This window comes from Plectropomus leopardus, chromosome 13 (assembly GCF_026936395.1).
Source record: "Plectropomus leopardus strain MGB_pleo_1.0 chromosome 13, ASM2693639v1, whole genome shotgun sequence".
Taxonomy (NCBI): domain Eukaryota; kingdom Metazoa; phylum Chordata; class Actinopteri; order Perciformes; family Serranidae; genus Plectropomus; species Plectropomus leopardus.
In genome coordinates, this window is record NC_142188.1 from 30,176,368 (window position 1) to 30,195,044 (window position 18,677).

General features: G+C 41.3%; 1 protein-coding gene across 3 annotated transcripts; it reads right to left on the reverse strand.

Moving 5' to 3' along the window:
* Window positions 1-6,395: 6,395 nt before the first annotated feature.
* LOC121954370 (isoaspartyl peptidase/L-asparaginase-like) lies at window positions 6,396-18,591 on the reverse strand. Of its 3 annotated transcripts, none has more exons than XM_088086299.1 (5): window positions 16,168-18,591; window positions 14,784-14,977; window positions 11,216-11,337; window positions 10,542-10,652; window positions 6,396-9,983 (listed from the first exon to the last, which is right to left on the reverse strand). In XM_088086299.1, exons 2-5 carry the CDS (start codon window positions 14,837-14,839, stop codon window positions 9,769-9,771), a joined length of 504 nt encoding a protein of 167 aa, XP_087942425.1. In that variant the 5' UTR covers window positions 14,840-14,977; window positions 16,168-18,591; the 3' UTR covers window positions 6,396-9,768. The 3 variants fall into 3 exon arrangements, with proteins under 3 accessions (XP_087942425.1, XP_087942426.1, XP_087942427.1); XM_088086300.1 differs by lacking the exon at window positions 16,168-18,591 and adding an exon at window positions 14,077-14,167 and having other exon boundaries at window positions 14,784-14,831; XM_088086301.1 differs by lacking the exons at window positions 14,784-14,977; window positions 16,168-18,591 and adding an exon at window positions 14,026-14,164.
* Between the last annotated feature and the right edge of the window lie 86 nt (window positions 18,592-18,677).

Below are 18,677 nucleotides of genomic sequence, written 5' to 3' on the forward strand. Positions count from 1 at the left end.
ATATTTGATTTTCTCCAAACTGCCAAGCTCTAATTGTGCATGCTAAACATATGTATGTTAGTGATGTCACCTTAACATACATTAAGCTGTTGACCTATTGCTTAGTAAGTATCTGATCAGCAGCAGTGGAATGAAAAAGGATCATTAGTTACCCTTTTTCTCTGATAGATGATCAAATTCTGTCAATTGTGAAACAATTTAATCTCATTAGAGGTGTGATATGCAAGTTTCTATACAGAGTATATTACTGACAACAGCCAGGTGAGGTAGTTGCCTGTCTAAGCAGATGTGTGTTTCGTATACATGAGAATGCAAACATGGCAGAGGAGAGACAAAGAGAGGGGAGGAGGAGATCTGCAGGTCAAATTTCACTGATCTGTCAGAAGTGGCGGGGAACAGATGAGAAAGCACAGATTCCTATTGAGCAGCTGACGTACGAGATACGTCAGTACAGAAGGCATAATGTCATAAAACAGGATGACATTTTGATCTTAGTGGGTCAACCAGGTAAATGCTGCAACACGTAGAGCAGAAAAGTATTATCAGTTAGAAATATAAACATGAGATCTACGTATCCAGGAAAGCCTGGTGTGCTTTGTGTTTGCAGAGGTGTTCCAATAAACCTTTTCATATCTGAATAATTTGAAAGCCTTGTCGACAAAAACTAAAATATATGGGCAAACTGCAAGGAACATAACTTTTGAATGATAGTTTGTATAAGTAAACCACTTAAACATAGCAAATACAGCAGCTGTTTACATATCATAAATCATCAAATAAAATCTTACAACGGCCCACAGGCGGGATTTTTAAACTCAACAGAATTTGTACAAGATCCTGATTTCTCACTGTTCCCGTCTATTCTCATTGGCCTCCTCAACTAGCAGGGAACATTCCCACAGCATTGGCTAATGTTACCCTAAAGTTACAATGATGTTTTAAAGGACAAATTTGAATCTAATCAAAGAATGTTTTGAGGATTTCAAATAATGTCCCTATAAGGTTAAATGCAGACTAAAACATGACGTTTTAACTGCAACAGTCTGAGGATGTTTTGGTGATGTTGAGAGGTGACAAATCATAGAATGTTCTTTATAAAATGTCCCCATGATGTTACATGAGAACAAAGAAAGAACATTTTCAAAGCAACATTAGGAACATCTTATTGAGGCTTGAGATTACAGACCTTTTTTTTAATGAAATTGTTTTGAAAAAAACAAAATTTCTTTTCATGTTCACGGAGAATGTTACCCTAACCTTAAGAAGAACATTCTGGGAACTTGAAGAAAACTTGCAGCCGAGAACCCTTAACCAAATTACTTTGGTTGCATTGTACCATTCTCAGAACGCTTTTAGAGCCAAAAATTGTTCCCTGGGTCATTCTCTTCCTGTTTCTCCAGTTATGCATGTATAAATGTATACCCATAATTAAAGGGGGGGATGAACACTGCAGTATTTTCAGTGCAAATATGCAGGAGGCATTATGTGCCAAGCTACAGCCTTTCTGCTTTGACATGTTTTAAAAATCTACCTCCTGAGCATGTTTTCATTCTTATCACATCTCACTGGATCATTAACAGTATGGTCATAACATAGACAATGCAGGCATCATGTATGCAGAAGAAAACAATCATTAAGTAATGCTTCGACATTCCAAAACGTGCTGCTACCGGAGCTCCAACTCTGCGTCCTGTTTCCACAAACATCAGGAGGTGCTGTAACAAAAGTAAGCTCAAATCTCTCGACAAGATAAGCTTGCTGCGGGCTGTAGCTCAATGACAAAATATAAATAGCAACAGAAGTTTATTTATAATATTGCACAGTAAAGATGAATCTGATCACATACTGTGCTGCCTCCAGATACAAGTTGTCCAATGACAATGCATGTACTGTATGTCATTGTGTCTGAGATGTGCTTTGACCTGACTGAGAAGACAGGAGTTATGTCAGCCCTCAGATCAGCAAAAACGCAACAATGCTAGAGGGTGAAGCTGTGATGGATCATGTGCAAACCTGACTGATGGAGGAGATGCCTTTAAAGATGTCTATTTCCTTAAAGAAAGTCTCACTGCCTCCTTCTCACAAATGATCCAAAAAATATACAAAAAATACAAATTATATATATATATATATATAAATACATAATATAAAAATATAAATAAAAACAATAAAATAAACTTTGGTTGAACACAGAGGCAGGTTATTTTGACCCGAGGACAGCGGGAGGGTTAAACAATGGTACACGTTGGCAACACAATCGCCCACTCATCCTTGATATTCTTTCCACACAACATTCAGTGTTTTGACAGTTACCCAATTGACTTAAGATTGGTTGGATAACAGCCATGGCTGGATAAAAAAATGCCGTAGTTGGGTAAAGCTGCCATGGTTTGATAATTCAGCTGTGGTCAGATAATTCAGCCATGGTTGGATAATTCAGCCATGGTTGGACAATTCAGTCGTGGTCCAATATTTCAGCCATGGTTGGGTCAATGGGTAGCTCCCCACACTCAAGGCTCCCAGACCTAAAATCTCCTCAATCTGTCAGTGACCAAGCGAGGGTGAACATTTCCCGTGACTCTTGTTGAAAATTTTCAACTCTTGAAGTTTTTTTGATTGAGGTCGAAAACTCAGAGCCCCACAAGCTTCTCCTATGTGAACCTGGGCCCCGTGTGCCTCTCCTACACAAACTTAGACGCTCCTGAGGGTTCGTCAGCCATGGTTGGCCACAGCTGGTAAATACAGCCATGGTTGGATATTTCAGTCATGTTTGGATAAATGGGGTAGCCCTGCCCACTCTAGACTCCCAGACCTCCAGGAGGGAAGACCCCCCTGAGAGTTCATGGGCAGTGGTTGGCCAGGGTTGGATAATACAGCCATGCTCGGATACATCAGCCATGGTTGGATATATCAGCCGTGGTTGGACATTAAACCAGTGTTGAGTGTACGGTGGCTCAACTTTCTCTTATACAACCAATGGTAGATGAATAAATTGTCATTCAATGTCTGGCATATAAAAGCACTTACTCAAGCCTTCAAGAAGTGCGTGACTGGCTCAAATCTTATACCATAGACTGCAGTCGGTTAGTGTTGTGTACAGCCTGGTTGATTTAAAACACAAGACTTGTAGTCCCATTGGAAACTGATTGGCTTTATTCATCAATATAAAACAACATGGAGGATAAAACACCAAAATTCATTGTGACAGAACACCCTTCATGGTATTTGACCTCTGATTACAAAGATGTTTTCAGTTGTGAAAGTACACAAGGACTGTTTGATAGTGGTCAACCTGTTGATGTGCAAGCAAGAGGGACTATCTGAAAGAGAGAAAAGATGCACACCGAAAAACATCTGCAAGACTATCAGGAGCATGGTGATGCGGGACGCTGACACTATACGGCAAAAGCCTTTGCGCTCGCTGCTGCTTGTGCCTATGGACCTGGTGGATACTGAAAGTGGCAATGACTTTGAGTCCATGGCAAGTGTAGACAAGGCTGGTCTCAAACACGTGCTACTGGCATACGGTTAATAAACGGCCTTATATATACCGAATAAAGAGCTGATAAGCACCAACGGTAAGAAGGGATTCCAGTGGTCATGCAGTACTCTAAAAAACACAACCTCATCTACTGTGACAGCAGCAGGTCCATGATCACAACCTACACTGTTGTTATTCCGACAAACGGGAAAGGCAATGTAAAGTCATACTTTGTAGAGGTACTGTTTGTTCAGGGACTGGAGAGCCTCGAGTTGCTGAAAAGGGTCACAGGTAACAACTTGGAATTTTGGGACATGACCCTTAAGGTGCAAACGCACTTCACAGCTCTCACTCACCTTTCAATAAATCCAGCCTTTCCATTTTCTGCGCACAGAGGACAAAACCTCATCTACCCAGAGCAACAAAGACGTACTGGTCTCTTGCATGGAAGAGATACACCCCATGTGCTGCGTGCTTGGTATGGCTTCAGTTATAATGTTAAAGAAAAAGCGTGAGGCCATGTGGATTGTTTCACCGAACACCAAGTGATATGTGATCTCAAGCACTTCCACTATGAGAACGGTAGCACTCGTACTGTTTGCTTTAGAAGGAGCAGTAAGTTCCGGGATGGCAAGCGGGTGACGCTTTTAGAAAGGGTCAGGCTCAGGCTACCACATTGAGGTTTTGCAGAGCTGTGAAGCAATGGTGCATCAAGGGCAACGGGGAGCTAGTGAGCTGTTGGAATGACACGCTAAAGGAATTGAAGAGGGGGACTTATATCATCAGGAGATACACAATCCCGCCTTAACAGCGTTCATCAAGCAAAGTGTGAAGTGAATCCAAACCGCCGGTGCAATTATATACCCAAGCACGTAAAGAGCATGATTAAAGACCCTACCATGGTCGAGGTGGTGGAATTGGCCATTAAATTCATGGACTGCAAAATCCTCAATGTGTTTGCGGTTGCCGAGCTGCTTTACTGCCCGATTTAGAACATGCAAGAATACCTGAAGCTTTGAAACATGTACTCCTCTGACAACATCATCATTCACACGACCATAAAGAAGACGTGTATCTGTATGGTGGAGGAGCAGATGAGAACTGACTGGGCTGCATTGGCCCAAATCACCTCCAGTTACGGTCCATAGAGATACGGGAAAACGGAGATGGTCTCAGCGTGTGAAGAGTTGTTCAAATATCAGACCCTGGACATCGTAGCCAAACCCAGAAGATGTGGCATGCCCTGGTCAAACATGATACAAGAAAGATCAAGGACAAGGAGTTGGTACAGATGTATGCCAACGCTCTGGTGCTCTTTTTAAAATTCTGCACTTATCACATCAAATTGAAGAAAGGGCAGAAGGCAGGAGGAGAGCACAGCAATCCACAGAGTGAATCATCATCCCCACACTCCACCGAAGTGTCTGGCTGAGGTCGAAGAGTACAGCGAAGACGGGGCATTGGCTGGTGTCAGTGAGAAAAATGACAGTCTGTACTCTATCGACACACCAGAATCCATTATGATTTTGACGTGGATCAAGAATATGTCGACCTTGCTGCTGAGCGAACCCTGGTTGAATGATGATAATCTCAGGAGAGAACCTGTTTGTACTCTCCTGGGATTGGATAACACTCTGCTGGACATAAGATACGGTGACATCCTTCACTATTGGGTCATTAACAACTGAACCATTGTCAATATACTCAAGATTTATGGCTTGCAGGATAGACTCAGCAAAGCTCTGGTGGATTGTTAAGAGTCTACGTCCACCAACAACTGGAGACGCAAGGTAGTGTTGTCTTTCCAGGGTATCCAGGATGAACCATTTTGACCAGCTGGTGGCTAAACCGTCCAACAAGATTAACCCCAGTGCTCAAAGCAATAAAAGCGATCTGCGTAACAAAAGAGTTGGCAAATGTGCTGAGAAACAAACACCTTTTCACCGCCCAAGTGCGGTGAAGCAAGATCGCTTCAAGTCAAATAAGTCTTCAGCCTCTAAGTCATTGGGGTCCAATAGTGACATACAGAAAATTGGAAAGACAGACCCCGGGAGGGCTCTCGAAAAGCAAGAACCCAGCAACCACCCCGGCGCTACATATTCACATCAAAGTCCTGGTGTTCCAAAGTTCCAGGGGCGGAGGTTAAGTGGAGATGCTGCAAAAGCGGCGAAGTTGACCGATCAAGCTGTGTGGCCTCCTGACACCATTCAACAGGAGTCATCCGATCACGAGGGAGAGGGGGAGTGGGACCGTAAAGAGGAACTGCTAGACAGAGAGGATCACTCGAACCATCCTGCAGAGCCTACAGCTGCTGCAGAGTAGGAGGAGGAAGTGGATTCTGATGTCGAATCGCATCTTAATGATAGACTAGACAACAGACCTAAAAGGGCAGGGTGTAGCGACCCTGAAATGGACTCTGGTGAGAACATGTATCTTGTTATTATGTGAGATTTGTTATCATGTCTTCCCATATGGTGAAAAAGAAGCGGTCTGCACTTAGGTCCCAAAATGCTTGTACGATACGATATTTAGAAGGGCTGGCTAATAGTGTGTGTGTGTGTGTGTGTGTGTGTGTGTGTGTGTGTGTCTTAGTTAGAAGAACCTCGCAGCTGTAGTACTGTCATCTAAGTATTTGAATCCAGATTATAAAGCAGAGAAAGTGAAGGTTGTTCCTCATACTCTGGATATTTATTTTGTTAAAATGTGATATGGATTGCTTAGTTTAGTTTGATATCTATCTTGGTGAAATGTTGTATACCTGTGTGACTGCTTGCAACCCATCCTAATATGAGATAATAAAATGAAGTTAAACACCGGTACATGTATGAAGATGTCTTTGACAGTCTCTGTCTCTTTCTCTATACCTCATGTACTCACCATCCTTATATGAGATAATAATGAGGCTAAACAATGGTACATGTATCATGTCTTTATTACTTCAGACAGAAATATGAAACACATGATAGTACACCAACAGTTGTATTGCATTTGTACAGAGCATTCTTGTCACAAGAGGTTCAATGAGAGCTGTTTTTCCTGTGGTGCATGAGCATGTAAGCTACCCCATCATATAAGTTAGATCCTGCTTCGTTAGTTGTATTGACATCCCCCCGGGAGCACAACCTGACATGAGTGTCGTCTGCAGGGTACCAACTGTCACCTTCCCACACATAAGCTGTGTAATGTCCACAGTAGTGAGTACCACAATGGGCTGCAACAGCGCACAGTTCATATAGAACGTCAACAGTCGCTTCAGGTTCTTTTATGATGTATTTCAGATCCAGAGTCTCGGATCCTCATACACACAACCGGGGATAGTGACAAAATCTTGCTCGTGATTTCAACCTGGGTTCTCGTGTGACATTTTGTGCAATGGTAGTACTGTTTGATATATCTCTTGCAGCTCACTGGGGAGATTCTCTTCGATCAACACGAGGAATTGTGTTGGACTTATTTAGTACAGACCGGACCGTGTTGCAACGGAGGAAGCGCATGTGTTCCTCCTTCTCAATGTCCCACAATGTTTGTATCTTTTTAGCAGGGTCATAGCCATCCGCTGGAGCGTTGATGATGCAATTGAAGCCGAGGTCTGAGTCCTCCTGAATGTTGAAAGACACTCTGCTGTATGCGCTCATCGAGTCTATGAGAAAGCTCTGGTCGCACGGTAACTGTCTTGTACAGTCACTGGACGATGTGTTGATGCTGTAATAGGTCCCGTAATTGATCAAGCCACGCATGGTTGAAGGTGGACAGAGAGAGATCTCGAGCAGTGCAGTGCAGCCAGCAGGCTCAGTAGAACAATATCAATGAGTGGGATGGTAAGGACTGGTTTCGTAAATCACCATGGTCTGGAACGGTTCTCTGAGAGATCTCATCGATCCCTGCAAGCTCAGTAGAACCATGAGGACTGTCATCCTATAATATTCAACAGTGAAATCTTGCACAAGTCCCTGTCTCTTAGACTTTGACCACTTCGTTGTGGTCTGCGAAATGGCATTGTGTGTGAAATAGTTGCCGTTGTCGTTGAGTAACCTTGAATGGTCCAATTGATCTACGCTGGAAATCCCAGAGAGTGCCAAGCTGTTGAGAGTCTCCTTCGTCAAACCCTGCATGCAATTCAGTGTCATCACTATGAGCCTCGATGAACCGAATATCTTGACTCTCATCCTCAGCACTATGCTCCTAACCAGTGTATTCAGCTTGGTATCACCCACACCCTGGTTGCCTCTGAAAGGCTTTGGGTCTCCATACACCAGTAGTGTGGCGCTGCTTCAATTACAAGCTCCTTCTTCCTCACCCACGTATGTCAGCCAGTTGGGTATGTCGGATGAATAATCCCTGAATGTGAAAAAGTTACCGTGTAGAGTCAACAGGTACAAATCGTCCTCTTGAGATCGAAGCTTCTCAACCACTCGATCGACTTGGTCAGCACATGTGAGGCAGGCGTCCCAGTGTTCAGCTTGCAAAGCCATTTACGCAGATTCGAGTTGGGTAAGTGCTTTGCCACCATAGTAGTACAGAGACTGGCCAAGCTCTTACATTGTTCGCTGAACATCGAGGACTGGGGCTTGTTGAAGTTCCTGCTGAGATAAGAGACAATGTTGATCATCATGGCTCCTTTACCAATCAGGACATCCCTCCATTCCGTCATGTGCGTGGGTAACAGATTCATGTCTAAGGTGGCCTTGAGTGTGAGAAAGACTTGCACCCTGATATAACATGGTCCTACTTGACCAGGGATGTTGCATAGAATGTTCTGGTCTACATACTTTAGAGGCGTGACCCTGACAACGACACGCTACATGCTAGAACAGCACTGAAAGATAGTTGCTTTCGCTGTATTGAAGATTTATGTGACCCATGTTTCTTATGTACTAATAGTATGTGGCAAGTCTTCATTGTCAAAGTGGTGGTGATGACAAAAAAAAAAATATATTCCATGTTGGTGATACCAAAGAAACAACTGTGAAGTTATAATTGTCCAGTATTTCACTGTACTTCAACAGCACCATTGAGTGGACACAAAGAGGTAACACATCCAGTTAGAGCAAAGTGTTGATTTGTGTTTAAACAGCACCACCTAGTGGATTCAAAAGGGTAACACATTCAGCCAGAGCTACACACAGCAATTCTCCTCTACACACTGAGTTTTGGGTAAATGAATCAGAGTTTAGAGCCATTTATTGTTAAAAATCTGTGTTTTTCCAACAGAAAGCTCCAACATTAACAATCGTCATGTGATCAGAAGCTCCTCACAAACACTGGCACGAGGTCAACATTAGTTTCACCTTACAGTAAAACACTACAGAATAATCAAATCAATTCTCTGCCTATTTAATTTGAAAGTCACACATTTTTCATTTTCAATGTGATTTAAAAATACTTTATGCAGGATTGGTTTCTTTTTCCTTTTTTTTTTGCTGAAATTAGGACAAAATTCCCAATTTTTGCAAAAATGTATGAATCTAAAATGCAAAGATTAAACATACTATGTCTTTGACCAAATGTCCTGTGTGTGCCAGCTTCATTCTGCACATCAGGTCAATACAACCTTAGATTGTCAGGGAAAATGGGCTAAAATTTAGGATAATGTTCTCATAAAATAGTGCAATTGCAAAGTAACTAAAGCTGTCCAATAAATGAAATTGAGTAAAAAGTACATTTGCCTTCAAAATGTAATGGAGTGGAGGTATAAAATGGCAAAAAATGGAAAAAGTCAAGTGATGAAAAAGCACCTCAAAATTGTAATTAAGTACAGCATGTGGGTATGTACTTAGTTAGAGATTATCTTAAGACATAAAGATTCCCCCCGGTTGGGGCGATAGTTGCTGTTCTAAAGACAGTTGCTGAAAAAGTGATGTTTTACTGATTTGTGCCTAAAAAAATGGTTTGATGTTGATAAAAACCCTGTCCCGTCCAGTCACGTCTGTGTCTGATATCGTGCATGTTGTCAGATGATGGATTATAATGACAGCCTGTCTGCAGACTGGGACATGACTCCAGGTCTGAGGTCACTGAGCTCTTCAGGAAGCTGCTCCAGCGTCACTAAGAGTCCACACGTCATCTCTACGTGAGACAGTCCTGTCAGTCTTTAGACTGGGGGGGGCTGTAAACCGTCTGCGTGCTGGAGAAAATTTCATGATGGGGCCTAATCTGTATGTTTCTTTACTAAGTTCTATTACACAGTTAACAAAAACACTATTAGTAACATTAATCAGTAGTATTAAGTAGTAATGTTCTTGATTGGGTGCAAAATGCTATGAAACCTGTCTGTGTTGTCTCTGCTGTCAGAGCGGGTCGTCGATGCTCTGGGTGAAGTGTTCTCCGGCGTACAGCCCGTAGTGCAGGATGTCTTTCTGAGCTGCGGCCCAGGACATCTGCAGGCTGGAGAAGCGAGCGGCCCAGCGGCCCTGAGGGTCCACTGTCACCACCCCGCCCAGCCCACCCACTCTGGACTTCATGTAGGCCAGAGCTGAATCACTGGCAGCCTCCACTGACTGACCTGAGAACAGCAGACAGAGGAAGGAGGGTCATCAACATGTCAGTGGTCAGCTAAGGGCTCATTTATATTCCCTTTGATATTTCCATCCATCCTGTATGTTGCCATAGATATATCCACTATAATGGCACCAGAGGGCGGAGTCAAAAGTTTCTAACAACAACAAACTCAAAAGTGGAGGTGGGAAGAATCTACCTCTTACACATTCAAAACCCTAAGCAAACTGGCTTGAGTATATTGGGGGGGAAAAAGGCAACAAGATTTAAAACAAAAAGCATGTAATTACCTAAAAGAGTGCGAAAATAAAACAAAAAACATATAAATATGAATAACAAATATAGCCTATATATTTCTTTTATGTAATTTTAAAATGTATAAATGTATTTTTAAATGTATAATTACAATAGTCATAAACATACCTGTATAAGTAGATGACTTTTAGCATAAATGAGCTGCAGGTCAGTAAAACAACACTGATTGAGAACAAGTCACCTATGTGTGTGTGTGTGTGTGTGTGTGTGTGTGTGTGTGTGTGTGTGTGTGTGAGTGTGTGTGTGTTACCTTGCTCCATGTGGAACAGGATGAGTCTGGCTAGAGTAACCTTCATGATAACCTCCCCGTGGTCTGTAATTGAAACAGCTCCCACCTGGTTGTCAGCATAACCTCCGCTTCCTGACACAAAACATCACATGATCCTATCGTCCATACAAACTATTCAACAGCAGAAACTATTTGAGAAAGCATTCATTTATTTTTTAGGTGTAAAGCTTTTTTTTTTAAGTGTATGTGCATAGACATGAACAAAAAGAATTAATAACAAACCAAACCTATCCTACAAAACTCTCCAACTCAGGTTTGGCAAGTATGCCTCTACCTCCTAAGGGGAAAAAATACAGTGTACTTCACCATCCTGCGCAAACCTCACCAACGTCTAGACCTGGTTGGGGGTCTTGTTGCTTCTGTGGCTCCTTATGCACCCTGTGTGTGAGCACATGGCGAGGCTCTGCAGCCTGTCTCGAGTCAGCCTTGGTTAGATGAGGCTAGATTAATTAGTGGAACGACTTGAGGCTTATTTGGGAGATGGTGCTAGTTTCAGCTGGGCACTTTCAGGTGAGCCTGGCTTTCTTAAGCTACGTTGATGGAATACAAACACTGGTCTCTCTCTCTCTTCCTCTCTGAAACAAACCCTTTCAAAAAATGACATATAATTCCAAACTGTAGGTGTGAGGACTGACCTATGCAGGGTACATCGCCCACCCGTCCCTCCATCTTGTTCAGGATCCCACCAGTGGAGGTAGCACAGGCTACGTTGGCCTCACTGTCGACTGCAACTGCTCCAACCGTGCCCATCTTCCCCCTACACAACAAAACATACAGGAATCAGGTTTGATTTACTTGGTACAGCCAGTCTTATATAATATTCATCAGTATAATAACCTCTATATTCACGGCTTAATCACCACTGCTTATTATACGAAAAAGTGGGTTGGCCCTCTCTCAACTCGTAGGAAACAGCACTGCCTTTTGTCTATCTAGAAATCACTCTAAACTGCCCGTAGGTGTGACTGTGAGCGTGGAAGGTTGTCTGTCTATACGTGTTGGCCCTGCGATAGTCTGGCGTCCTGTCCAGGGTGTACCCCGCCCTCCGCCGGATGACAAGCTCGACTGGCTCGAGCCCCCCCGCGACCCTTGCGAGGACAAGCGGTTACAGAAAATGACTGACTGACTGTGGCAAGCAACCGCCGTATATGTCCTCACCTTTAAATTTTAGCAATATAAATGATCAAAGACGTTCACAGACTCACATCAGACTGTCTGTTCCACGCACGGACTCAGACTTTGGAAAAACTGCTTTCTGCTTTTACACCCCTAATAAATGGAACAGGCTCCAGGACTCCACCAACTAGTCTCCATAGAAACATTTAGAGCTCTGCTAGAAAACACATTTCACATAAACTGTGTTTGTTTTCATTAGTCTTTTATGTGTTCTGTTTGTATGCATGTGTGCATGCAAATATGTTTGTATGTACACATGTAAGCATGTTTATATATGACTAAGTTTGTAATAATTTTGTAATGATTTTATCTTGTTAACAGGGCGTCCTTGCAAATTAGAGCTTGCTCTCAAGGGTCCCCCAGTCTAAATAAAGATATTATATGAAAGCATTTCTGGCATCGTTTTTTTAGCCTTGTTGTAGCCTGTAGCTCCTAGTTTGGGAGTCGCATTCACGTATGCACACTCGCACAAGACCAACAAGAGCTTGCAATGTGTGTATGCCAGTGTTTACATGCTAACAAGGAGGGTTGAAAGAGCAGAAGTCATGCTTTCGGCTTACGTCACACAATTGGGGTATGGCACATGCACAGCGAAATACTGAGCACATGCGCAGTGAAATGGTTGCCCGGTAACTGCAGACCACATTTCACCGCACATATGCTATTCCCCAATTGTGTGACGTAATCTGAAGCCACAACTTCTCCTCTTTTCGCCCTCCTTACATGCTACCCAGAAGCTTCCTTCACACACACACACACACACACACACACACACACATACACACACAAACACACAGAGACTTCTGGGGTTAGCAGCAAGCAACAAGTCCCTTTGTCGCATTTTAAACTATTCTGTGTGGGGGGGCTTCTGGGTAGCACACTGACGTGCAGACAGCGGAAGCTCTCGCTGGTCTGGCTCATGCGCTCATAAATATAAACGCGGCTTCCACACTAGGAGCTCCAGGCTTCAGGACACTTGGAGGACTTCAGATTATCAGTATGGAGACATTTTGTAGTTATAAAATGTAGTTTTTGTAATGTTGGAATCCTGGTCACCTTTTGTTTCAGTTGTTTGGTAGATGAGTACAGCACCTTTTCCCTGTGAACCTCCTGCAGTGTTTTGTGGACTATAAAACTTCACCTGACTGAGGGTGAGTTGATAATGACTGAATTTTCATTTCTGGGTGAACTATCCCTGTGACACAACCGATGACATGGCTGAATGACGACATTATGTGGAGAGAGGGTTTTTTGATGATGATGATGATGATGACCATTTTTTCCTCATTTACCCCGGCCATGCATTCTGCGCGAAAGACTGCATCCTTTTGATGTCTCCAATGCTGGCCATGTGCCTGTGCCTTTGCACACGGCACAAAACCTGTCCTTATAGTGATTAGGGGGCGTTACCTGTGCTAATAGGTGAGCTTTTAAAATAACTAATATAACTTCTTCTTCAATTTTTTAAAAACCTAAAGTTGCTATAGTTTAAAATTACAAAACAGATTCACAAGTTTCAGATCAATGTTTTAGATCACAAAAGTAAGAGAATTATTTAAAGAACAAAACATGAAAATAAACTTGAATATGCAAACTCCAACACATGCATTGAATAGGTACAAATTAAAAAGTATGACGGAGCGTTTTAAACTTAACTTTTTTCTTTTTACTTTAGTTTTTTCTTTTTCAACACATTAAAACACAACATTAATTAATTATTAGGTGTGTGTGTGTGTGTGAGAGAGAGCCATAGAGAGAGTGTATGTGTGTGTATGTGTGTGTGTGTGTGTGTGAGAGAGAGAGAGAGAAAGAGAGTGAGAGAGACAGACAGAAGGGGAGAGAGAGACACAGAGAAAGCAGATAAAATATTTGGGATATGTCACAATTCAATGTATCCTAATATTTAAGCCTGTAAATAAAACCCCTAATTTGTAATATGGCCTATACTATTAAGCCTGTTTATTTTTATGAGACAGAAAAACAGTGTCAGCCTAGCAATATAAAAACAATAAAAACAAAAATAAAATAATAGGCCCGAAAGTATTTTACACATTTCTCTTTCTCTCTCTCTCTCCCCTGGATCAAGTAGTTTGATTGTTACTTTTACTCTTTAAATAAACGGTGAAGCTGGGTGACTATGCAGACACAGCCATAACAATAGTTCCTACTTTCTTTCATCAAGATACACTGCATGTTATTTTAGTTCTGATGACACAATTCCTAATAACCCATTTTATGCCTTGACCATCCCATATTTATATGTGCGAACCTTGTCCATGACTAGTCTTGCTAGCTGGAAACGGTTGGCGATGTTTCTTACATTAGACATTAGCCACTAGCCAGTGTTTTCCCGTCCATCACAAGGGCATCCATCTGCACATCTCCCTTGGCGGTCAGCATTGACCCACACCCTGAAACAGCACGAGAGAAATCATTTGAGAGTCTAATCTCAGGGGAAATTTTTTTAGGAAGCAATCTGTCTGTTGGATTTACATAGTTCTTGTGTACAAGCGTAAAGAGGTGGTGCTGTAAATTTGTACTTTTAGGGACCAATGTTATACTTTAATAGCACGTTGAAAGCTGAAAAGAAAATCCTGCCCTCCTCACAAGCATCTGACAAGTACAGGTTAGACTTTAGTAGAATTAGTTATCAGTGCATGTATCAGTGGTTTTGTGTGTATTTTTTGTATTTATCTATTTTTTACTTTTTCATTCTTATTGTTACAACTTTCCCTGGTGCTGGGGCATGCTGTAACAGACTCCTTGTATTTAACATCAATTAATGAAATCTGGGATATAGGTAGTGAAGTTCGAAACATTGCCATTTCAATCAGACAAATAAGGGTACTTTGTGTCAAAATTTGAAAACTTTGACGCAAAACTTCAGCGCACTATGGGTGCTGAGACAAAAAGTGTTACAATCACACCTGGTCTCCCCTACACCTCATGGAAAGTCCAGGTTGAAGGACAATGCACTTTGTGTAAGAAAGGGGCATTATTTTGCATATGTTAGAGTTGTGTGGTTACCTGCATTGAGCGGGGTTATTCTCCAGCTGGGTCACAGACTCTACTACAGCGTCCATGCTGCTGCCCCCTCCCCGCAGGATGGAGTACCCTGCTCAGGTTGCTGCGCACACCCCAGCAGTGGACTTTTCTGACCGCTCCTTTGGGATGTGACCCGCCCCTCCATGGACCACCACCACTGAAAATACGTCCATCGCCTGAAAACAGAATTTTGAGAGATACTCAGGATTTCGACAATAGTTTTAAAGGAGCTGTATATGTTTGTATGTATGTATATACACACATGCATATATCTTGTCATGTAAGATGAAGTATCTTTAATTTCCCTTATAGCATTTTATTCCGTATTTCCCTTTTGATATTTTAAAGGTCCCATTTTGTAAACAGTCGGATTTCTAAGTCTTTTTAATAAAAAGCAGGCATAGGTGTTGTATAAATAATGAAAAACTATCAAATGCTCAATCAACAGAGAAATGCTCACAGTCTAAATTCAGAAACTGTGCCTTTAAACAAGCCGTCAGGATTTCCATGAAGGTGTGATGTCACAAACATACAACATTGACTGGTTTGATCTTGAAACATAAATATTAACAATGGGTTCCTCCCTTTGTATTACTTTTTCTGAATGCAGGCTTAAAGTGACAGGCACTAAAATTTTCAGGCAGAGTATGAATACAAGTATATTCAGGAAGACAGTATCAGAAAAATAATGAGCTTTTTAAACATTAAAGCAGGCTAAACATGCTTTAATAGAAACCCAAAATACAAGTATGAATCCAAAACTAAGAATGATATAGGACCATTAGTGCACCATGCAAAGTTCTTTAAATGAGTTCTGAAAATAAAAAAATCCCTTGCATCAGCTAGTGGCATATTCATTTTTGTTTTTTCATAAGGTGATGAATAACTCAAATTTCTGAGAAAAACAGAAGTAATTCCCTTATAGTATTCCTAACACTGAGAGTAAAATCCAAATAAATAGCCCTGTCATTAGTCACTGACCACTCCCTGTCTTCACGTTTTGTTGCATCAGCAAATAAAGCCACAAACTTCTCAGGTCTTACCCCCAAAACCTTATGAGATTAACATCTTTGAGGTAGGACAAATTTCACTTTCAATGTACTGGAACGATATTGCTTAATACTAAATTATATGGCGAGACAAAATGAGTGAATTCTTTTGAAAATGCGTCACCTCTGATGATTTACTTCTGTTTTTTGAATGAAAGTTTACCAGCGAGCGTGACAGTTAAACGGGCATATCGTGTCAGTGATACCGGGGCTAACAGACAGCTACCGAATAAAACCGAACCATACAGAACTACCTGTGAAACACAACAATTTACGGAATACTTCGCTTCACGAAAATTCACAGTGCACCTACTTACCCTGGTTAAGTTTTAAAGCAACATCCTCTCTGGGGTATGATCACACTGTCAAAATAAAATACAACTCACACCAGAAAGTCACATTTAACTTTTAGTGTGTCTTCTGAAATGAAATGTCTTTGTTGTGTGAGAAGGATGATTTAATGCTTCCTTGTAGAGAGTTGATGTATGTATAAAGTATTTGTTTTTCTCCTGGAACATTGCTGTCCTAAAAAGAAACCGCCCTCAATGCTGCTCTGCAAGTGAAGCAAGTCTGCGTCGTTGCATACCTGCAGAATTGAACAGGGAGTTGCTTGTTGCTTTTGGCGTGCTACGAGACAATTATGATGATGAAGGGTTTGGTTATCTGTTTTCTGAATGCAACAGTTCCAACATGCTTTTGGCACCAGACTTTCAGCTACTGCTCCTCTGGGTTCCACTGTTGCTACATAAAGGGGTGCTGCTGTTTAGGGAGCTGACCATGGTGCTGAAAACCAAAAACAGATTTAGGAGCTGGTTTTACATTTAATAATCACTGATAATCACTGATTCACTGAGCACTGATTGCATTTTGTGTTTTTGAAAGAAATGAAAGAAACACATGTGCTCACTTTTCAGAGGTTTAAGTGCTTGTGAAAGGCTTCAGAACAAGAAAACTGATTTCCATCCAGGTTTCAAAGGGTTAACCTGTCCACAGTAGCAAATAACACTCATGAATTGTCACTGTTTCTCAGAGAAAAATGACTGCCTTGCACTTCAAATTGTAAATGCCTAATTTTTCTTTACAGATTTCAAAATGAATATGGAGCTTTGATTTACACCACTTTCATTGTGCTCTCTGGCGCTCTTTTTTTTCTGGACCATCACAGAATGAGTGTTTTTTCCACAGTGCATTTTGTTTGTTGCTTGTCAGTTTCACCTTTAGAGGAGCAATGGCCTCAATTACATTTGCAATTTTAGCAGTGCAAAAGTTCAGTGGATCATCAACATGGTTTGAAATTGTGCCAGTTTCAAATTTGACGGCTTCCATGAAAAGTGTTCTGGTATTTCCATTGAGGTATCTTTTTTTTTTCAACATTTGCTGATCTATAGACAATTTTGGGAGTTACTGATAGATCAAAAAATACACAGAAATGATCTGACAGAGCAGCATACAGCACAGTGACATTTGAAATACTAACACTTATAGTGATATCTAGATCTAGAGTGTGTCCTTCTGTATGGGTCGGCTCTCACATGCTGACAAGGAGCTAATGTGTCAAGTATGGCAGAAAGTTCTGTGGCATTTTCCTCACAGACATTATCCACACGTGTATTAAAATTATATACAATAAATCACTGGTAATGACACTGTCATATTCAGTACAAATAATTGAAACAAACTCAGTAAAATCAAGAAAATTTGGATAGTATTTAAGTGGCCTGTAAATAACTCTATGTATGATACATGGAGAGAATTTCACTTCTGTTTTAAATGACATATATTCAAAAGATGAAAACTCACCAAATGACAGCTTCTGAAAAAGAAATCTATCCCTGAAAACAGACACCACCTCCTTTCTGTTCTTTGCTGCTTCAAACCCAATTTATAAAATTTGCTGGGGTGGATTGAATAAGAGCAGCGTTTCTATTCTTCTTGTCCAACCAAATCTCAGTTTAATCAAGCTTATAAGAGGTTATAAAATCATTGATTAAAAGTGACCTGGTACCCAGGGACCTGATATTAAATACCGCTGGTTTTAGCTTTGTTGGAGCATGGCCTGAGATACTCTGCTGACATGGAATGTGTATCAGATTTTTGGGATTGGAGGATCGCTCTGCCACCCTCTTATCTAATCTTTGCCTTGAGACCGGAGCGATTGTACTTGGGATGTTTATTCTCTCTGCTGGCCTCAGATTGCTGAAGGACAGATAATGAGGAACAGTTCTGGAGCAGCAGAGGCCCAGGGTGTCCTAGATGGTGCCGAAGGCGATAGCAGATGCCCTTGTGTCTGTCTAAGGCCTTAGAAGCCTTAGACAGACACAAGAAAATAAGTGGTGGGGAAAGAGTGGGGAAAAAAAGACCTAAAAAGTGCTCATAAAATGTATTTATTTTCCCTTTTTTCTGTTATATAATTTTAAATATAAAAATAATTTTCTAAGAAAACTCCCTTCTTTTTTAAAACTAATTTTTACATAATTTTCTTGTCACCTTATACTAATTTCTTGTAGTTTGTGGGACATTTCTTGCCCACTTAGTCATTGCCTTTTTTTGTTAATGTTTTTGAAAGCAAAGGCTCAAACAAAGCTCAGGTAAGGGTCAAGTAGCTTGTGAAAGGCGTCTCAGTACAGCACACAAAAATTGATATTGATTCCAGGTTTCCAGAGCTTTATCTATCTGTTTTTGTCTGTATTAATGGAAATCAAAACTTCAAAATAAAATAGCTCAGGGTTTGAAAGAAGAAGTATCTCCCAAAGAGAAGTCATCAAACTCGCGAAGTGTTGATTTGTGTTTAAACAGCACTATCTAGTGGATTCAAAGGGGTAACACA